The 24,027-nt window shown below is 34.4% G+C and overlaps 2 protein-coding genes across 2 annotated transcripts in view; both read right to left on the reverse strand.

Annotated features, from left to right (window-relative positions):
* Nucleotides 1-2,009: 2,009 nt before the first annotated feature.
* LOC123656646 (autophagy-related protein 101-like) lies at nucleotides 2,010-2,666 on the reverse strand. Its single transcript, XM_045592312.1, has one exon. It carries the CDS (start codon nucleotides 2,664-2,666, stop codon nucleotides 2,010-2,012), a length of 657 nt encoding a protein of 218 aa, XP_045448268.1.
* A 13,922-nt stretch (nucleotides 2,667-16,588) lies between these two features.
* LOC123656647 (protein singed wings 2) overlaps nucleotides 16,589-24,027 on the reverse strand; it is a 53,074-nt gene continuing 45,635 nt past the window's right edge. The window contains 1 exon segment of the mRNA XM_045592313.1: nucleotides 16,589-16,774. Within this exon segment, the coding sequence (XP_045448269.1) occupies nucleotides 16,589-16,774 (186 nt within the window).

A 24,027-nucleotide genomic window follows, 5' to 3' on the forward strand; every position in this document is an offset into this window, starting at 1 on the left:
AGTGTAGTATTTTACTTATTTTCAAGTATAGATGCATCTGCCATACATCGTTAACTTATTCTGGCTTACCCGCTATCTGAGGAAGCCAGAATGCTGTATAAAATTGTGAAAGTAGCTCTTAAGCGTAGATAGTATTAAATATTTTTGTAAGACCAATGAGGGTGGCACCGTCAGACTGACGAAACCCTCCATAAATAATAAAGATTTAAAAAAATCGTTAACTTATTTATTATAAATATTACGTTATGTTAACTATTGATGTACACTGAATTAAATTTTAATAATTTTTGGTTCAAACTTGACATTTTATATATGTCACGATCGTAGCTTGAACACGAAATAAATACAAGATTGACTACATCAACTAACTCTGTGTTAGACGGGTATACGTTCATGCCGCTGATATATTTCGTCCCAGTATTTCATTCTTGTAAGCTTTTGATGGCCTGGCCGAACAAAACATTATGATGTTCTCTCGTAGTTTAATACATTTTAAAACACAATTTTTAATAATAATTTCTAACAACTTTATATGACTGAATAATATGATAAAATAAAATCTAAGAAGTAACACCTTACTCGGTTGTACATTTACAGCTTATAACTAGATGGCAGAGCGTGTCTTCAAGGACATCTATACAAATATTTTGAGTTTCTTTAACTGCCTCAACCAAAATATTTAAGTAAGTAGGTACATGTCGGCTATCTGCATTACAAATTCTTTTACGTTGTTGTAAATGAGAAATATATCTCATTTAATTTTGTAAAAATATCCAATTCAAATTACTTTTTACTTTATTATTTTTCTTTCGAACTCGATGGTAAGTGAAGTGGGATGTGTTTTAAACCTGTATTCTTTTAAGTGATCCAATAATTGTGATACATAATTTCTAGCGTTTCCATCACTATATTATATTCTATTAGGTTTGTTAAACAAGCTTGCCCAGAAAGTCCTTTATGCTAAAATTTATTGATTTTTTTAAACAAGCAATAACATTATTATAACCATATAAAATAAATTACGTGAAATTAAAAGGTTTTTCTATTATTATACGTCTTTGATTTGAAAAGTAGACTATAATTTACCATCTATTGACTTAATAGAAATGTTCATCAAGTCATTCTGATAAACAATTACAAAATATTAAACTAATTTATTCTAAGTATTAATTATAAGTAATTAATTATTAGTAAGCATAAAATGTGAATATAATTAAAATTTCTCAAGACATTTTATTGAATTTATGATAAGGAAGTAATTAGTTTACAATTGATTATCTATTAATGTGATGAAATGTCAGTATTTTAATTATTAACGTCAAGACAATAAATGTCAGTATTTTAATTAAGTATTTCAATACATTACCTTGTCACTAAAAACAAAACTGCCAACTTTCATCCTGGCTACCACTCTATCATCAGTAACGACGTTAGGACTGAGAATCTCAGCTCTTTATAACAGTTAATGGCCGCCGCCCCAACTTGTATAACCCGTGGGCAATAACACCACACTTTACAACAGCCGCTCGTTCTAATCTGGAATATTATTTGAAATATATTGTAAACAAAAACAATGCTTATTAAACGGAAAGCTTACGTAAAAATATTAATAAATAGACTAAATTGAAGAGGAGCTCAAAGCGCCCCTTGCGGCATTACTAAAATATCCATTAAAAAACACCAAATATGAATCTTTGATGGTAACAGCTAGTCTATTACGTGGTTTGCGAAAATGCTAAATGTATAATGTTCGTTATACAAGTTTACACACCTAAGTCAACTATTTTAAATGCAATGTACTGATGATATACGAATTCATGTACATCACTTTTTATAAACATATTGTTTGTTATATATTTCAGAAGTAATTTAACTTCATATATATTTGCCATCCGCAGTGGAGTGATATGACTAATTAGACACAAACTCTCCTCCTTCATACAGACCTCGTATAGACTAACGAATATAAAATATAATTTTGGAAGGCCAAAAGAGTCATACGTACATCACTAAAACAATCCCCAGAACATCTTTGTCAGTGCATTGCCGGCAGGAGTGAGCGGGGCGCCCGACACATTGTGCCTGATTTCAAACAAGTACGGCTGAATATCAGCATATGACGTGTCAAAAACCAGGTCAAGGTCGGAGCGCCTTGGCATCTTGGGGACGTACTCGTGACGGTTGACTATGTCTGTCACGTACTCTACTTTCTCCTGTAACATCTCTTCAACGCTTTGACGCTTTAAATGCGTATTATCCCGCTCATTCCGTGATTCAGCGACTTCGCAGCGCACGGTCCAAGTCTCCCAGGCTACGCATTTGGGCTGAAATGGCCACGTCGCACGCTCCTTGTGGTAGAATTCCAGAGTTATCACTCCACAAGGAGGCGAAGCTTCCACACTGCGCAAAAGTCGCGAAAATGCCGAGATTTGCCCATTTACAGCGTGGTTCAGCGCCTCCGATTGGCAACGCACATAAGCAAAATCCAAGAAATCACACTCGACTTCTGCGTAGTCGACTGTCTTGATGAAATAATCCTCCTCACTCTTGAAGATGAATTTCCCAGTTGACCGGAGGAATAACACCGTGTGGAAAATGCTGGAGACCACCTCGTCCACTTGCCAGCTCTCCGCTGACACGTCGAATGTTACGTTACGTGAATTCATCTTATCTGGATTGTGAAAACCAAACATTATTTAGGCGTAGTGTAAAGTGTTTTACTTATTTTTATGTATTGATGCATCCGCCATACATCGTTAACTTGGGAAACTATATTTTTTTTATGTCACTAGGTCGGCAAACAAGCGTACGACTCACCTGATGGTAAGCGATTACCGTAGCTCCTGCAACACCAGAAGCATCGCAAGTGCGTTGCCGGCCCAACCCCCAATCCCCCAGGAGCTCTGGTCAACTTACTCACCAACAGGAACACAATACTGCTTGAAAACAGTATTATTTTGCTGTGATCTTCTGTAAGGTCGAGGTACTACCCCAGTCGGGCTGCTCCATATTTCGAGCAGGAAATTCCTGCTGTGCCCTACCTCAGTGAAATGATAATTACATATTTAGTGCTAATTAGACATGAATATTTTTTCTATTTACTGTTAATCTATTAAGCCTTGATTAATTTATTTTGAATTGTTTAAATTAAGATGAATAAGTGATACAAACATATCTTACTTACATTTTTGTTATAAGTTTAACAAAAGTATTAAAGTACTTGATTATTATATATGGAATTGACGTACGGCAGGCTCCTAATGAGTATTGATTTAAACAATGTAAATCTAACTGATAAGCTAATGGAGGTCCAAAGTTTTGTCCCTGGAGAGTAAGCAAACGCAATTGTTGACCGGATTCTTTGTTTTGGGTTGTCAGTAGTATCTTACAAAACAACGAAACAACGATAGACTACAAACAATAGTAGGTATTATTAGTTATTCCGAAACTTTGAAAGAAGAAATATTTGCTTATCAATAAACATTTAGTCTCATAGTATGCAAACGAATATCGAGTGACGCGGCGCTGGGGTAGTCGCATCTAGGTATAATATATAATATAATTAAAATATTAGAAATACTTTAAATGTTATTGTCTGTTGTTTCAGGTTGTGGTTTAACAACATAAACCTGACAATTTTTTTTTCTGTCCGCAATAATCAATCTGTAGCTTACAATCTTAACCACACTAATCATTATCCTTCGTGTCTTTTCTATCTCACGTGACACTGGCGACATCGACAGTGCCCTCTGGCAACTGAAAGCCATTATCTATAATATAAAAATGAGTCGCTGAATGTGTTGCTAAGCGCAAAACTCGAGAACGGTTGGACCGATTTCGCTAATTCTTTTTTTAAAATATTCCTTGAAGTACGAGGATGGTTCTTACGGAGAGAAAAATTCTAAAAAAAAAAATTAAATTTCCTGAAAAAAGTCTAAAAACAACACTTTTCTATACTCCCATACAAAAGATTTGTGATAATACTTAAAAGTCAATTTGAACTTTAATACCATACGATAAAGTTTGTGTTTGGCGATACGAAGTTCGCCGGGTCAGCTAGTTCCCAATAATATAATAAATCGCATCTAGCGAGTCGGTCACCGGTATGAAACACGTGGTTGGATATATTTTCGCACGTGTAGTTTTTGTTTTGCGATTAGTCCTAAGATATTTATTTAAATTATATGCTGGAAATAATAATATCGTTATGTGCATGAAATGTATTATGTAACTGAAGTCAGTTTGGAGTTTTTTTTTTTTTTTTTACTAATTTTAAAATATTTTAACACTATCATCACCACGTGGTAGCTTTGTCTTAAAACCAATTAAAAAACGTTTTGAAAGCACAAAGACTACCATTTTTGGTGTTTCTAAATTTTAATTAAAGCGCATAGTAAAAAATCATAAGCTACCCTCACACAAAAAACAAAAGCTTCAGTAAGAACTTACAATTTCAAATACCTAAACGTTAAAGTACATTAAATATTTATAGGAAATAAGTAAGTCCAATTGGTTGAAACCGTAATGGAACCTAACTCTCAAAGCAAAACTACTAACACTAATAGGTATGCTTATAAAACTTTAAGCCATTCAACAAACTTTCTGAAACTTGTGTATAATAACTATAACATTAGGTTAGCTGTGGTTAACACACGTGTTAGAGAGATCTAATTGTTTATTTTGTATTTTCAATTCGGTTTTATTTGTTTGTCAGTGGAAATAGTTGGTATTTTGTTTTTTTTAATAGCTGTTACTAATATTTATAAGGTTTGGTAAGTTTTTTATTTTTATTTTTCATTATTATATATATTAGGTTATAATTATTTTGTAAACTAAGTTTTTTTTTTTTTTTTTATTTTATATTTCTTTATTATTCATTCTTGAGATGGATTTAGATCGCCCTCCGGATCCCCCGGATCCTGATGGACCACATCCCTCGCGTAAGCGTCTGGCAGTTGATGACCTATCCATAACTAATCCCTCACCCAAAATCACCGTGAATGATCCATCTACCGCTATCCCGTCTATTCAAACTATTTATGTGCATCCCTCTTTCTCCGAAGCTCCTAAGAGCTACTCAGATGACGACAAAGGCCCCTTTTTAGTCCACGTCTCGAGAGAAGCCTCAGACCCGGCTGCAGGAACTACCATCCGAGCCATTAAATTTGGACAATTCCTACATACGCACAAAATTAAATCCATCATCAACGATGGAGTTAAGAACATTGGGCGAAATAAAATATCTGTCGAGTTTTCATCAGCTCAGGCAGCAAACTCTTTTATGTCAAATCCGATTTTAGAAATGTGCAAGTATAAAACTACTGTACCGACGTACAATATCACAAGAATGGGCTTGGTTAAAGGCGTACCAGTAGACTGGTCTATGGAGGAACTAGTCGAATCTCTGGAGCTTCCTTCTGGTTGTGGTCAGGTCATGAAGGCCAGACGCCTAAATAGAAAAGTTAATAATGAAGGTTTGATAACCTGGGTTGCAACTCAATCTGTCGTCTTGACTTTCAGGGGGCAAATGCTCCCGGAAAAAGTTTTTTCCTACCACACCTCCCTTCCTGTAGAAACCTACAAGTTCCCTACAATCCAATGCCTGAACTGCTGTAGGTATGGCCATATCAAAACACAGTGTAGGTCGAAGCCTAGATGTTACAAATGTGCACAACCCCACACAGGTGAGTCATGTGATGTTGCTGAAGACAATGCCACATGTCTTCATTGCTCAGGTAAACACTTCACAACACACAAATCATGTCCTGAGTTCTCTCGCCAGCAGTCCATCAAAATTATTATGTCTCAGGAAAGCATCTCTTACCTGGAAGCATCTTCCCGCATCCCCGCTGCTAACAGATCCTACGCAGAGGTAGCAAAAGACATGTTTACTCCTATTATATACTCCTCTAATATTCCCCCTAAAACTATATCATCCTCTCCTATTATCCCGATCTCTTCACCATATAGGTCCTATCGAAAAACAACGGTCCGAACTCATCGTCCCCAAGCTTCTTTAAGCAAAGGGTATGATATCCAGGCCCATAAAGCCATCATTGGTAACTGCCCCTCTTCTCAACCTAATGGCTGTGCCCTCAACATCAACAATAATCCCATCCCTTTATCTAATAATCCCAGTCTCTTTCAAAATTTAATCCTATCCCTTGTTACTTTCTTTAGCACACATACTGACTCTACTTTACCGACCAACGTTGCCTCCCCTATATGTCAACTTTTAAATGCCCTCAATAATGTCTCAAATCAATCTCCTTCAATGGAATTGTCAGAGCCTACGTCCCAAGAAACATGAACTCCTCTCATTAATTAATCTCCATAATCCCGTTATTATTGCCATTTCTGAAACATGGTTGATCCCGGGCTCCCGTTTTCGGTTCCCGGGTTTTGCCTGTTTCAGGGATGACAGAAGTGACGGCTATGCTGGCAGTGCCATTCTTGTCCGGTACTCCATTCCCTTTTCCCATATTCCTCTTCCCTCCTTGAGTTCTAGTATCAACGCTGTTGCTATTAGAGCTTTTAACATTTCTTTTCTTTCTCTCTATATCCCTCACCCACGTACCTGCCTCGGTCCCGAACTGCGGTCCATTATTTCTTCCCTTCCCAGTCCTATCGTTGTTATGGGAGATTTCAACACTCACCATACAGTGTGGGGTAGCCATTTTTGTGATGGCTTTGCTCCTGTTTTGGTGGACATCATTGATGATGTTAACCTATGCATCCTCAATGATGGCTCGCCGACGCGGAGAGTTCACCCTCACCAGAATCCCAAATCGGTAGTTGATCTCTCTCTTTCCTCTGCTTCTCTCTCTTCTCTAATATCCTGGAAAGTCCTATCATCTTCCTGTGGCAGTGACCACTTTCCTATCCTCTTGTCCATAACCCAAAGCCTCTCCCCACGTATTATCCCTAACCCTTCTCTTAAACAATACAAGCTCTGTGACCCAGATTGGCATGCCTATGCTACATTTGTTGACAACATATTAGATCACCTCCCTGGTTTTGTAGATGATGGAAATGTTCTTATTTACTACAGCAAATTTTATAACGCGATCATTTCTTCTGCAAATAAATATTTCAAAAAAATTAAATTGCAAAAAAAATTATTCATTTATAATCCTTGGTGGGACGAGGAATGCAGTTCCCTTATAAAAGAGAGAAAGAAAGCTGAGCAAACTTACACACTATCTATGACAAGTGAAAATTTTATCAAATATCGACATATTGAAGCAAAAATAAAAAGGGTATTCAGTAAGAAGAAACAAAATGCCTGGACTAGGTTCTGTGAATCCCTTAGTCCCAACTCTCCTGCATATCTAGTCTGGTCGAATCTTAAGAAATTTCGTCGGTCTCTCCATTGTGAAAATCCTACATCCAATGATCCAGCTGTATGGCTTAACGATTTTGCCGATAAACTTGCTCCTCCTTATGCTCCTTCCCAGGACAGCTTTGTAACTTCAACGCCATCATCTAGTTCTGATGAGATGGATGCCCCCTTTTCTTTTTCAGAATTACTTTGTGCCCTAAATGGCCTTAAGGACTCATCTCCCGGGGAAGATGGCGTCCCCTATTCTTTCATTGTTAACCTAAATGATAAAGCAAAATTATTTTTTTTAAATATTATAAACGCCTGTTTCACTTCAGGAATCGTCCCACAACCATGGAAACGTCAAATAGTTATCCCAATACTGAAACCAGGCAAAGATCCCTTAGACTCAAATTCTTACAGACCTATTGCTTTGTCATCTACGTTAGCCAAAATTGCTGAACACCTTATTAAAAACCGCCTGGAATGGATAGTGGAAAGCAGAAATATCCTCTCGCCCTCTCAGTTTGGCTTTCGAAAGGGTTTGAGCACCATGGATAGCTTGGGTATTCTGTCCACAGACATTCGTATAGCTTTTGCTAAGGGCGAGTTCCTGGTGGGGGTATTTCTCGATATCAGATCCGCTTATGACAATGTCCTTCTTCCGTTACTCAGGCAGAAAATGCTCCATCTGAGTATACCTCCGAGGTTGGTTCATTTCATTTGCAATCTGTTATTTTGTAGATCCATAGTGGTTAAACACCTACATCACTCTCTCCCTCCAAGACTTGTTTGGAAAGGTCTCCCCCAAGGCTCAATTCTTAGCCCTCTTCTCTACAGTGTTTACACACATGATCTCGAATTGTCTGTCGTCAGTTTTTGTAATGTCCTACAGTATGCGGACGATATCGTTCTGTACTGTAAATCAAATTCTCCGACTATTATTAGTACTCAACTAAATTCTGCTTTGCACTATCTTGACCAGTGGCTTTCTAACCATGGCCTATCCTTATCAGTCCCTAAAAGCCAAGCGGTTGTGTTCACAAGAAAGAGAAGTGCTCCTCCTTTTGATTTGTTATTGGGGGATCAACGCATTCACCTCACTGATAAGGCAAAATTCTTAGGCATTTTCCTCGATAACAAACTGAGCGGATTTTCTCATATAGATTACATTGCCAAAAAATGCGAAAAAAATATAAATGCTCTCAGAGCCGTTTCAGGTGTTTGGTGGGGAGCACACCCTTACACACTAAAATTAATATACAATGCCATCGTACGGAGCCATTTCGACTATGGTTTATTCATATTAGAACCCCTCATTAAGAAATTTTCAGAGAAATTAAATAAAATCCAATATAAATGCCTTAGAATTATTCTTGGTGCTATGAGGTCCACACCCACAAATGCCTTACAGGTAGAGTGCGTTGACCCTCCTTTACATCTCAGAAGAAGAATGTTATGCGATCGTTTTGTCATAAAAGCTCTGCAGTTGTCGTCCCATCCTCTGTGGTCCCGTCTTATCGAATTATCCTCTCTTTGCCCCAAACGCACGAAAAGATCCCCTTCCCTCCTTTTAGACAGCTTTCTTAAATTCACCAGTCTTCCCCATCCCTTAACATCATTCCCTTTAAATCCTCTTTTCTGCACTCCTTTCCAAGCCCTAGTTTACATCCCTCCTGTTATCACAGATCTTGGTCTAGTCAAAGGTGCATCTGAAACAAAAATAAACTTCCAACATGTGGTCCATCAAAATTGGTCAGACTTCCTCCACATCTATACAGATGCATCTAAGCTCTCCCCAGATAGCTGTGTCGGTGCTGCCTGCTGGATACCTAAATATAAAATTATACTTTCGTACAAATGTCCCCCTCTAACCTCGGTATTCACAGGAGAAGCCGTTGCTTTATTAGAAGCAATTCGTTACACGCTTTCTCATAACATTTTGAAAACAATTATTTGCAGTGATTCCTTAAGTTGTTTGTTAGCAATTAAAAATAACCCTTTCCGTAGTAAATTTAGAATTTCCATCATTTTTAAGATCAGGGAGGCTCTACTCTCATGTTATCAAAATGGTTTACAAGTTGTCTTAGTATGGATCCCAGGTCACTCCGGTATTCCAGGTAACGAGACTGCTGACTCTTGTGCTAAATCAGCAATCCATCTTGGCTCCTTAGACCATTTTTATAACACATGTCTAGACCTGCGGGCTCTGGCGCAAACTCATCTGAACCAATCGTGGAATACATCATGGGCTGAGTCAAAATTGGTTAAAGGCAAATTTTATGCCTCCATCCAACCTTCTATTCCAAGACGCCCTTGGTTTTTTCTTCATAGACATACAGATCGCTGGGTAACATCTACAATCTGCCGTTTGCGTCTTGGACATTCGTGCACTCCAGTTCATCTGGCTAAGATTAGGGTGCGTGATCATTCCCTGTGTGAATGTGGCCTACACGAAGGTACACCATCCCATATCCTTTTCAACTGTCCAAAACTCGTTTGTCCCATCTATGATGTCCTTCCTTGCAAAATCCCCCGTCCTGTAAATATTGAATGTCTGCTAATGCTCGTGTTTAGTCCTTTCTGTCCCTTCTTATGTAAATATATTAAACGAAATAAAATTAAACTGTAAATTTTTGTTGATGGTTCTAACATTACTTAACTATACATAGATTACTAACAATGTTTGGATGTGTTTGTTGTACTCTGTATGTTTGTGTCGTTTTAGGTTACGGGCTAACTATTAAATACCTACTATTACTACGACCTTCAATAGTCTATTGATGCCGTATTCTCAACCGCACCGATTAATCTCCTTCGTGTCTTCTCCATTCTACGTGACATTGGCGAAATCATCTGTGCTAGTTTGGCACTGTTGGAAGCCATTAAGCTGAATGAATGAAAACTATAACATTAAAGTTAAAAAAAAATCACATAAAATTTTATACAATTTGAATGTTATTATTCAAAATTTTAATATAAAAGTGAAAAGAAAAATTTAAAACGTGACAAAATTAAAATGATTAACTATATACTTTTTCGTTTTAAAAATCCAAACACTGACCTTCTTGGAGATATACGAGTGCAGATACTAGATGCGCTGAGAACGAGAACAACGAAGCAGCTTCTGCAGAGGTCGACGATGAAATGGGACGAGTGAATGAAACTGACAAACTTCCACATAATAGACAAATCTAAACATTGTTTAGAAACTAACGACACCGATTGGTCAGGGTCGTAATGTTGTTGTGATTTGTACCAATTTTGGTCACTAGACAGCGTTACCTGTTATTAAATAAAATAAAATTAAGAAAATTTAGCTTATACCTATTATACCTTTAAATTTATTAATAAACTAGCTTTTACCCGCTGCTTCACTCGCATTGAATTTTTTTTAATAAAAAGTATCCTATGTTAATTCTAATACTTCCAAGAATATGTGAACAAAGTTTTATGATGATCGGTTAAGTAGTTTTCGCGTGAAATCGTAGCAAACAAACTTAAATTCACATTTATAATTTATAATATTATATAATTATATAATGACAGAAAATAATAACAATAAATATAGAAAAATTCCAAACAGCTGAAACTATAGTCGATTAGATTGGATATTGACGTGACCGACGATAATACAGTGCAACGGTATTACAGTACTCAAGGTTGTAACTTCATTACTGGACTGCTAGATGGCGTTGAAGAAGGTAGATTTTGAGATTTTTTGACAAACGATTTTTGGAACGAAGTTCCTTATGACAGGCTTGACATTTGGCTAGACTGAAAAAATGTGAGACTAAAACCGTAAGAAAAACATATAACGGCAGTGACGTAATATCAGTCACACAACTGTATAAATATGACGTAGGTATGTAAAACCGCACTCATTTAACATTAACGCTATAAATATATGGCCTTTTTTTGGTAAAATAATGAATTAGAATAGCTATTGTTGGGGTGCAGAGTCTATTTGTATATTCCTTTTTTTTTTGGAAGTCTCCTAAATAGTAAACAAATATGGCGTAAGTACGGAAGTCGACCACAGAAAATTAGATAGCCATAGATGGAGAGTAAGATTCATTTTATATTCAAATATTGTTGAAATTATTTCAAAACATGCTAGTACGAGTATATTGAATGTTTTTGTTAATAATTATTAGAGGTACAGAATTACGAAAGAAATAAATAAATAATCGAGAATCTTTATAAAAAGGCAAAGTTATTTTATATTAAATGGGAAAGCGTTAAAAATGTTCAGGGTGAAATTGATATTCAGAAATATTCATAATATAAAATAAAACCTTTACAAAAAACCTAATATAAAAGACCAAAAACAAAATTTAAAAAAAATCAAGAACTAGATAATATATATATATTTTTCATCAAAAGTATCCTATGTTACTTCTAATACCTCCAAGAATATGTGTACAAAGTTTCATGATGATCGGTTGAGTAGTTTTCGCGTGAAAGTGTAACAAACAAACTTACATTCACATTTATAATATTAGTAGGGATTTACTTCATGTCCCTTATAGTAAACAGGTTGAATATAAATAGAGAAAAATGTGTGTTGTCAAATGGATATTGACAAAGAAGTAAATCCTCAGACTCAAATTGGACTGTCTCGCAATATTTTTCAGGTAATTTATTTATTTATTTTGCTTAGATTATTTAACTTCTAATTTTTTTTTCTGCATCATACATAAACAAACCTCCTGGAGGGAATTCGGGATAGAGTCGGCAACGCGCTTTGGATGCTTCTGTTGTTGCTGGTCTATATAGGCTACGGTAATCGCTTACCATTAGGTGAGCTGTACGCTTCTTTGTCGAATTAGTTATATAAAAATTAAAATAGAATATAAAAAAATCTGTAACAGAATGCATTATAATGATGTAGGTATTCGATGTATACGTATATGAATGTAATTACATTACCTACTGTTTAAATTCTAATTTATCTGTTATAATAGTTTAAAATATGTCACATATACATAGTTATGTTATTAACATAGAAATCGGGATAAAGCGAACTGGGAACAACATAACAGTAATACGTTTTATAACTAGGAGAAATATGAAGTGATATAAAAGGAATTTTACAGATAAAACTTATAAACGACTACGTAATCTCTATACATAGTTTTGTTTCAATGGTGTTGACAGTCACAGATATGGACACTTTTGTCCGAAGTTAAATGTAAAATCGTACCTAACCATTATTTCGAGACCATTAAATTATTGAGTTTTTTTAAAAATATTTCATATTTCTATTCTGATATTTTTAGTGTTTGTTTTGTCAAGTATTAAGGTTATATAAATATTTAATGACGTATGTGTACGTTATTATTATATGCTTGTTTGTTATAATGTTCGATACTTACTTAAATTCATGTAGGAACTCTTTTAGATTCACGTATACAACTCCCTTTTTTTAACCGACATCCAAAAAAGGAGGAGATTCTCAATTCGATCTCAAATTTTTTGCTTAATATTACCACAGAACTTTTGAGTGGGTAGCCCCTTTTTAGGTGTGTTTTTTTTATCGAAAAGCGGCGCGTGTTATCTGGCACCATTTAAATTTAATTGCGATCTAACTAGAACATTTCGAATTATATGTGTTTTGTCAATTTCTCTATAAATCTGTTTTTATTTTGACTGAACTTCTATTTAATCATCATCATTTCAGCCTATTACAGTCCACTGCTGGACACACAAAATGAAGTGAACTCGTGTGTTTTGCCCATAGTCACCACGCTGGACAGACAGGTTGGTATCTATTTAATATAATAATAAAAAATACTCAGAAAGTAATCATCGGATCTCAATCAAACTTCAATGGGACCACAAGACAAGCATCAACTTTTGATTACAACAAGAATAATCAAAATCCCAGTGAAAATTTATACAGTATAATACAAGGTAGGTCGAAGAAAAATAGTCAAGCAAATACGCATTATTAGACATAACTTGAAAAGTAGTTGTTAGATTTCTATTAAATTTAAATGGAACCATTTCACACGCGTCATCTTTCGATTAAAAAAAATCATCGAAGTCGGAGCACTTAGTAAAGAGTTCTGAGGTTCTAACATACATTTAAAAAATAGTCTAATTGAGAACCTCATTCTTTTTTTAAAGTCGGTTATAAATAACATTTTTATGGATATACGGTTGGTTACTAGGTTCTATAATAATTTATACTAGTCGAAATTCGACCATAATTAAAAATTTAAATTAAAAAAAAAAGTAAATAAAGAACCTTTTTTAATTTTTATCAAATTGACTACAGACTTTGACAATCAACAAAATAATGTGCGTGTGTGTGTCAAATACATGGTAGTGTGGGTAGTGTTTTTTTTTTATAGATTTAATGTATTTTAGTGCATAATTTAAAAAAATTAGCATTCTACACTCCTTTTCTATATAAACTATAAGTGTACGTAATTTGATACTCCTCCGTCCGCGCAATTTTTGTGGAAAGGGGTACAAAGTTTTTGCTTCGAGAATTAATATATAGATGTTAAAATTTTTATGTGAATACCGAATACGTAGTTCGATCATAATGTTGACATAGTCATTTTATCAACTCAATTATTTAATAAAAAAAGGGCCTTTTTGTTGCTATTAAAAAAAAAAAAAATTTATAAAACCTCCTTAAATATTTCATTCGAAATAATTGTGGAATAAAAACAGAAAGTCAAATTCTAACTTTCCTTCCTATAAATGTTACTTTACGTTTCACAAATTCAAGTGTCATTCGTATTATAATATCCAGTGCTTATTTCTTATTATCTATACACATCAGAACAACATTTCATTACGCTATGTAAAATATTACATAATTATACATACTGAAAAGTACAGCTTTTAGGTTACGGGGATTATTCCTATAAGGAGCAGTCCGAAATCCTAAAAAACCTTTTAATAAAATTGATTGGTCTGGAAATTGTTTGTAGCTCATAATAAAGATCAAACCATAATCGGTTAGAGACAACATTAAATTTATTTTCCAAACGACTGAGAACATCAGTCCTGAATCGTCGACCACACGGGCCGTCCATTAACCACGTGATGGATTTTTTAGCATTTTTAACTCCCCCTCCCCCTTGGTGATACTTGGCGAGGCTTAAACACCCCTCCCCACCACCCCCACATCACGTGTATTTTTAGTACCTACAAAGAATCTTAAATTTTTTAGAATATTATCTTTGTATACATATACGTATAGAGTATATATATCATTATACATTATCTTATCTTTATTAATATTTTTTTTTTCTGAAATTAAGGATCATGATAAAAATGTCTAAACAGAAGAAGGTTCGAGGTTGTTTTTGACTGGCATAAAAATAATTTTAAGGAAATCATCTAATCATGCAAAAAATATACATATATTGTACTAGGACATAAACAAATTTAATGAACATTGCCCTCGGACCACGGATTAGCAAGACTTTCTTCAACATGCCTTCATCAAGATCACACTACACGCCGCATATAAGATATTTATTACACCACCTCCTCCTTGATATTTCATGATTTTCGTCGTATTTAATCGACGTGTATAATGGACGACCCCGTACGGCCATACTTGAAAATACATATAATATAATTCCTATGCACCTAATGTTTAAATTAAAATACAGTTGTCCTAAAGCATTATTAATAAGCAATTCGTGTCATATGACGTTCACAAAATACACGTTAATTTGAATTTAAACGTTAAAACAACAAAACTTGATATCAAATACATTGTTGATAAGTACGTATTAAACGTCGGCCCTCGAATTATATAAACAATTCGCGAATCGATACGGTGAGTTTCGTCTGTAGAATACGGGATTGAGTGGTCGAGTGTACGCAGAGCGATGGACAATAGTAGGAATGAAAGTGACAATGGTAGTGGTGATCAGTGTTTACGCAGCGAACGTATGAGAAAGGAGGTAGTCCGGTATGGACACTTCTAATGCCGTCAAAATCTATCCGCAAACTTCAGTGTCGTGGACAAAACAATCGTAGATAATGTCGAAATATCGAGTGCCGCCAAATGAAATAAAAAATCATGATAAATATCCCGTTTTTTGAATAAATTTGACTTAATCATTTTGTGCAATTAATACAATTTCATTGTAGTAAAAATACTGTTTTTCAAAAGTACTGTTAGTTTTTTTTTTAAGATTAGTTTCCAAAATGAATACAATAAAAACAGTCGCTTGCGATTTCATGCTACTGATATATTAAAAAAATAAATTATTTATAAGAACTAACTATACAAATATCTTATCTTTATTGTACACTACAGAGAAAATTTTTACATTGAAAGGAAAATATAAACAAGTACTAAAGGCGGTCTTATAGCGACTATACTAATTTTATACGCTTTTACGTCTACATTAACAAATATAATTTTTCTAATTTTTTATTTGTAACAATAAGACAATAACATAAAATTATAACTAAAAAGCGTATACATCTTACTTGTATTGTACCTATATACTAGATGGTATATTTACAGATACAAATTTATTTATTTATTTATATGATTCTTGACAATCTTTAGTCACAAATAACTTAAAACAAAATAAAAGTCCATAACATCATTAAAGCAACGATATTTGTGATATTAGCTAAACTAAATACAGGATAATAATTGAGTACAAGTTTCTAACTTAATAAACCTAATAAGTTATGTTCATATTGGTATAATAATTGTAAAACTTTAAAGCTTTTTACTACACATAAGCATAATAAAGGACTGCAAGAGTTAATGGTGCAGAGCTTAACTACATTTTTGAGATATATATATATACATATATATATATATATATATGTGTGTGTGTGTGTGTGTAAAGAGTCCAAAGGGTACTAAAAATATAAAAAGGGATGAGGACACAAAGAGTTTTTTATAATTCGTAGTCATAAGCATATTTGCAATTGTTTTTCTCGTACGGTATATCTCTTATCTTTTCATTTTCCTTGTTCCCTTTTAAATATAGTAATTATAAAGATACAAGCTGCGCCACGCGATTTCACCCACGTAATTTCCGATCCCGTGCAATGTCGGCATAAAAAGTAGCTTCTATACTTCTTTAGATCTCCAGCTATCTACGTACTAAGTTTCAACATACATCCATCCTCACAAACTTTTATGTTTATATAATTAGTAGGATAGGATTGCACGATGTTTTCTAAAACTTCTGCCACTTTCAATTTAATAACCTTTACGCCAATGTTACATAGTTTAACTAAAATTATTAAACTAATAGTTTTCTATTATGGTAGAACTGACGACATCCAAGGCAACTTCCCCGTGGTCCTGAAGCTGTGCCAATCGTATAGAAACTTGCCAATAATCGATATTATAAGAGCTAAAAGTACTAAATTTACTATATTAATCGTACTTATTGGCATTTTCACTTCATTGCTCCTGCACACGTTTCCTAATGACATTGTACTTATCTGTAAGAGAAAATGATTCAAATTAAAATTGTACACTAATTAAACAATTTAATAATACTTTATACAACAATTTATCTTTATTTAATCAGAAAAAATCGCGTTGGGTCACATCGCAAGGAGATCGGTCATGAGTATTATAATTGTGTTTGCAGACAAACGAAAAAAAAACCGACTTCAATTACATCGACAAGTAATACAACGTAGATCGACGAAAAAATAGTCAAGTAACTACGCGTTATCAAAGATTACTCAAAAAGTAGCTATCAAATCTCGATAAAATTTAAATGTGACCACATGATAAACATCAGCTTTTGATAAAATTATAAATTATCAAAATCGGTACACCCAGTAAAAAGTTATTGCAAATTTTCGAAAGTTTCCCTCGATTTCTCTGGGATTCCATCATCAGATCCTAGTTTCCTTATCATGGTACCAAACTAGGGATATCCCCTTTCCAACAAAAAAAAAATTATCAAAATCGGTACATCCAGTAGAAAGTTATGCGGTATAATACAACGTAGGTCGACGAAAAAAGCGTCAAGTAAAAACGCATTATTAGATATAGCTCGAAAAGTAGTTGTTAGATCTTAAATAAATTTAAATGGGACCAATTGGCGCACACCACCTTTCGATTAAAAGAAAATTTGTCGAAATCGCTCCACCCAGTCAAAAGTTCTGATGTCACATACATAAAAATAAAAAATAAAATAAAAAATACAGTCGAATTGAGAACCTCCTCCTTTTTTGGAAGTCGGTTAACAACGAAATGTGAAACGTAGTGAAGAAGTAGTTTAATTTTACAAAACCAGTAACAAAGAAATAGAAATATCCCAGAAAAATCATATAGAATTAAATAAATAAATGTCGTTAATAGTTTTTTTTTTTTTTTTACTTTTAAAACTTTAGTTTTTAAACTTGTCTCCTATTTCAAAACACGCGACCGGCGTGCATCCACTTAAACCTAAGCAATTGGTTATAAATCAAATTAAGGGTTTCAATGGCAAGGGTCTGTCATCTGATTCTGCCTAGTGCAGATTTTCGTGAAAAAAAACAACCTTAGTTTGTCAGAATTATATACTATACCTATACTGAAAATATCTCTTCTAGGTCTACAACAATATAAGACACACACAGTCCTCGTACCCGAAAATATATGCCCATTAGAAAATGACAAACAACTCTGATGATAGTCGAAAGAATTCATATTTAAATCGACTTCTATTGTAGCTGTAAAGGATTTCTCAGCTTCTACATTTATCGAATTTTGTGTGATTGTAGATCTTCTCCGCTTTTTCTTTTACGAGTTTCGTTCGATGGAGTCATTATTTGGTTAAAATATTAGATTTTTTTTTCAGTTCTAGTCGCATGTTTTTTTTTTCTTTAACATTGATATATAATACATTTAATTATTAACATTAAACCAGAGATTTTACGGTTAAGGTGGACGTAATGTTTCGGTTACGAATATGAAGATGAATATTTGTGAAATAATATATTGATTATAATTACAAGTATTAGATTATTTCGGATTGTCTTTTAGTTTCAGTTAAAGATGCTTAAGTTTTAAGAAAATGCAAGAATACGTGTGGTGATTTAACTTTATTAGTGTCATTTGTTAATACAATGAGTCTTGCTAATTATTACATTAGTTACTGTTACATAAACTCAATACTTTCAAAATTGACTGACGTTAAAAGAATAATTGTATTCAATTACATTGACAAGTAATACAACCTGAGTAGACGAAAAAATAGTCAAGTAAATATGCGCTATCAAAAATTACTTAAAAAGTAAATGAGACTACATGACAAGCATCAGCTTTCGATGAAAGTAAGAATCATCAAAATCGGTAAACTCAGTGAAAAGTTATGCTGTTCAATAACAACGTAGGTCGACGAAAAAATAGTCAAGTAAATACGCGTTATTAGATATTACTCGAAAAGCACTTGTCATTCTCATACATACATACATACATTACAGCCTATACAGTCCACTGCTAGGCCTCCACAAGTTCACGCCAAAAATAACGTGAACTCATGTGTTTTGCCATAGTCACCACGCTGGGCAGGCGGGTTGGCTTGTCAGTCTCAATTAAACGCAACACCTTTCAATCAAAAAAAAATCATCGAATACGGTCCACCGACAAAGTTCTGAGGATATTTTTTTTATACATAAATAAAAAATATTAAAAAAAATATAATCAAATTGAAAAGCTCCTCCTTTTTTGAAAGTCGTTTAGTAAAAGACTCACATAGCTTTTGTTGTTGCCGAGGAAATGTAAAACCATAGCACATGTAACAATTATCTATAATCTATAATCTATAATCTATAATCTATAATATATATAAAAGCGAAAGGTCACTCACTCATCACGAAATCTCCGAAACTATAACACCTACAAACTTGAAATTTGGCAGGTAGGCTCCTTATAGAGCGTAGACATCCGCTAAGAACGGATTTTATGAAACTCGACCCCTAAGAGGGTAAAACGGGGGTTGCAAGTTTGTATGAAAGTCCTATGTTTTTGAAGTAAGAGCCCTGAAATTTTAAATGTATGCTCTATAGATGATGAGAAGACGTCCAAATAATGTATCTTTAGAAATTAACCCCTTTTTGGGGTTAAAACGGGGGATGGTAGGTTGACTCACTGATCACGAAATCTCCGAAACTATAATACCTACAAACTTGAAATTTGGCAGGAAGGCTCCTTATAGGGCGTAGAGATCCTCTAAGAAAGGATTTTGCGAAACTCGACCCCTAAGAGGGTAAAACGGGGGGTTGGAGGTTTGTATGAAAGTCCTATGTTTTTGAAGTAAGAGACCTGAAATTTAAAATGTATGCTCTATAGACGATAAAAAGGCGTTCAAATAATGTATCTTTAGAAATCAACCCCTTTTTGGGGTTAAAACGGGGGATGGTAGGTTGACTCACTGATCACGAAATCTCCGAAACTATAACACCTACAAACTTGAAATTTGGCAGGAAAGCTCCTTATAGGGCGTAAACATCCACTAAGAACGGATTTTACGAAACTCGACCCCTAAGGGGGTTAAACGGGGGTTGGAAGTTTGTATGAAAGTCCTATGTTTTTGAAGTAAGAGACCTGAAATTTAAAATGTATGCTCTATAGACAACGAAAAGGCGTCCAAATAATGTATCTTTAGAAATCAACCCCTTTTTGGGGTTAAAACGGGGGTAGGTAGGTTGACTCACTGATCACGAAATCTCCGAAACTATAACACCTACAAACTTGAAATTTAGCAAGAAGGCTCCTTATAAGGCGTAGAGATCCTCTAAGAACGGATTTTGCGAAACTCGACCCCTAAGGGGGTAAAACGGGGGTTGGAAGTTTGTATGAAAGTGCTATGTTTTTGAAGTAAGAGACCTGAAATTTAAAATGCATGCTCTATAGATGATGAAAAGGCGTCCAAATAATATATCTTTAGAAATCGACCCCTTTTTGGGGTTAAAACGGGGGATGGTAGGTTGACTCACTGATCACGAAATCTCCGAAACTATAACACCTACAAACTTGAAATTTGGCAGGAAGGCTCCTTATAGGGTGTAGAGATCCGCTAAGAACGGATTTTGCGAAACTCGACCCCTAAGGGGGTAAAACCGGGGGTTGGAAGTTCGTATGAAAGTTCTATGTTTTAGAAGTAAAAGACTTGAAATTTAAAATGTATGCTCTATAGATAGCGAGAAGGTGTCCAAATAATGCACCGTAATCTATATATATATAAAAGAGAAAGGTCACTGACTCACTCATCACGAGAACTTAATAACCGCTGGATGGTCCATCCATCCAGGATGGTCAAAGATGAGGCAGGGAGGTAGATTATAGTTAGTTGACGTCCGCTAAGAACGGATTTTGCGATATTCCACCGCTAAGAGGGTTTAATTAGGGTTGATAGTTTGTATAAAACATATACAGCCTGAAAATAAAACTAAAAATGTGGTGTATAGAGAGGTTTTATAAAAATAACTATTAAATTATACTAAATTGTGCCTTTTAAAAAGTTACTCAGTTTGATAAGCATTTCAAGTGACTGAAATAAAAAAAATATTTGCGTTAAACATCTTAATAGTAATGCATATCTTCATAACCACGCGGACGTAGTCGCAGGCGACAGTTAGTGTATTATAAAACAAAGTCCCCAAAAGTATATGTGATGGATTCCTTCAAAATCTACTGAACGGATTTTCATGCGATTTCACCAATGGAGAGAGGGCTTGGAGAGAAAGGTTTACGGAACGGCTAAGCCGATTTCGATAATAGTTTCACTGGAAATTTGCCGGGAAAACTTTGTGACGCACTGATTTCTACGCGGGCGAAGCCGCGGGCATAGCTAGTATTATATATATTGAAGACAACCGTTTTGGTGGTTTTGACCGAGGAAATGTAAAACCATAGCACATGTAACAATTATATTATATATATTGAAGACAACCGCTCTGGTGTAATTGTGCGTTTTCCGTGTCGGCGGCGCCTAAATACCGACAGTCGCGGGTTCGATTCCCGCTCGGAGTGGATATTTGTGTTTATGCAAATATTTATTCCGGTCTGATTGTTAGTCCTTGTGGGTCTCCCCACCATGCCTGGAAGAGCACGTTAAGCTGTCAGTCCCGGTTGTTATCATGTACACCTGATAGCGATCATTACTCATAGTACGGAAGGGAATATGTCCGCCAACCCGCATTGGAACAGCGTGGTGGATTAAGCTCTGATCCTTTTCCTACGTGGAGAAAGTGGCCTATCCCCAGCAGTGGAATGTTACTCCCCTATCCACAATTACTTGAAAGGGAAAAGGATATCTTCATTAAGATAATTGTTTACATGACTAACAAAGAGAGTAATAGTGACAGGTATTAGGTCGATAGTATTGGTAAGGCAACGACATTTAATTAAATGAGTCCCTTTTTCAATGTTTAGCCTATCAACGCAAATAGGTCGATATTATGTCAACATAAAACCGTAGAAACGTTATACAAAGAATAGGTAACCTACTCGTAATGCCTCTATATTAATGAGGAGTAAATATATCAAATATCTATTTATTCTATACGCTCTTAATATATCGTACACTACATATTTTGATTTTAGCAATGTAAGTATAGATTTTCATTCATGTACATACAAAAAATTTGCATATTTAGAATGTGAATTGAAATTCTCAATACCGATTTATAGTTATACTAGCTTTTACCAGCGGATTCGCCCGCATTGTTTTTTTTTTAGTAAAAGTATGCTATGTTACTTTTAATACCTCTAAGAATATATGTACAAAGTTCCACGATGATCGATTAAGTAGTTTTCGCGTAAAAGCGTAACAAACAAACTTACAATATTCACATTTATAATATTAGTAGGGATGCTTGCGAGAAAGTGACAATTACAGTGTAGTAAATTCGACAATTATTTATTATAGAAGTCACGCAATGTTTTGAAGAACAATGTTAAACCAAAAGTAATATTATAGACTTGACTAGCCCGACATGACAGCGCAGTTTGTAGGGCCACTGCAATGTGTTTTCTGCTCCGCGGGTTGTGGGTTCCATTCCCGCCTAGGTCCGGGAGTAATATTTGTGTCCATATTGTATTATTTTCCCATGTGTATATTTATAAAAAAATATATTTAGCTATATCAGCCAGTTACCTATAACACAAATATTAAATTGTTTACTTTAGGAACAGACGACTATGTGTTTATGTTATATGAAATTTAATTATTTATTATTTATTTGTTATACCTACTGACGGAAAAGTTGATTGTGAAATAAAATCAACGTTAGTTTACCAAAAACTCCATAAACCTATCGTTAAGTAACATTTATATTGTTATGAAAGGTATAATCAGAGCCATTAACAAAGGACGATTCAAATATAACTCCCAGAACAATATAATTTACACAATAGAACATTATAATATCATATATAACTTTAGAATGTATTTGCAAACAACTTCTAAAAGGTACGAAAACCGTAAATGTCCTTTGTGAAATGGTTATAAATTTATATACAACATATTATATACAATCTCTCTTTGTCGACCTAAAAAAACTAGCTATGATTCAAACTGTTATAGAAAAGGAAAAAAATACGAATCCATACTAATGCAATAAAGGTGAAGAGTTTGTTTGTTTGTTTGCTTTAACGGTGTGATTGCAGTAATCACTGGTTCGTTTCGAAAAATTATTTTTGTGTTGGATAATCCTTTTACGTAGGCCATTGGCTTTATAGTACATTAGTAGCTTTTTTTTAAAATTAACACGGATTAAATCACGGTGCACAGTCATTGTTATATAAATTAGATTAGTATAGGACTGTAATTTACATGATTTGTATAAAAAGCCCCTAAATAAATAGCCCATAAATATGTTTAAAAACTAACTGTGCCCACGCCTTTGTCCGCGTGGAATTTAACAAAAAAGTAGTAAAGTATTGTTCAGCTCGCAGAGTTATAAAATAAATAAATTTCTAAAATAAAAGTAGCCTATGTTACTCCTTAATATATCAGCTATCTGCCAGTGAAAGTCACGTCAAAATCGGTGCATCCGTTTCAGAGATTAGCCGGAACAAACAGACAGACAGGCAGACAGACAGACAGATAGACAGGCAGATAAAAATTGTAAAAAATGTTATTTTGGTCTATGTACCGTGTATACATCCATATGCATTTATTAAAAGCGGTTAAAATAACCGCTTTTTTTATAAATGTAATATTACAAAGAGACTCCAATTTAATTTATTTGTATAGATGTGCGCATTAGGGTGGAGCGATAATGTATGGGGTTTTAAAAAAAAATTTTTATTTCAATGGCTTAGCGATAAAAAGTTTTCTTGTAATATATAAAATTAAAGTACAAAATTTCACCCACCAGTCATAACGTTTAGAGGTGCCCCAGAACAGCTGAATATTGAACAAAAATAACTTTTTCTCTCTTTTTCTCATTTATTGTAAAAATTAGTTAGAAACATTAAAAAAAACAAATTTAAATATCAAATTGTTTTTTTTTTTGTATTAAAACTAGGCATTCGTTTACGCGAAAGTAGTCTTGCTCTAATGAAACCATCTCGTTTATTTTCCCCACAAACTGCATTTGATGCTTCTATCACCAACTTGATGCAGCGCTCTACGGCTTGTGCGTGGCATGGAAAATCAATTATATTCTGATACATGCCGAGACCATTTTTGACTATGTCTTTCAAGGTTTCATCAGACATATTTAAAGTAAGAGGTGGTTCTGTTATC

The sequence above is a fragment of the Melitaea cinxia genome, chromosome 9, assembly GCF_905220565.1.
Source record: "Melitaea cinxia chromosome 9, ilMelCinx1.1, whole genome shotgun sequence".
In the NCBI taxonomy this organism is placed as follows: Eukaryota; Metazoa; Arthropoda; class Insecta; order Lepidoptera; family Nymphalidae; genus Melitaea; species Melitaea cinxia.

What these genes read in the sequence shown, in the direction of transcription:
- LOC123656646 (XM_045592312.1), bottom strand. Translation starts at nt 2,666, where the DNA reads ATGAATTCACGTAACGTAACATTCGACGTGTCAGCGGAGAGCTGGCAA.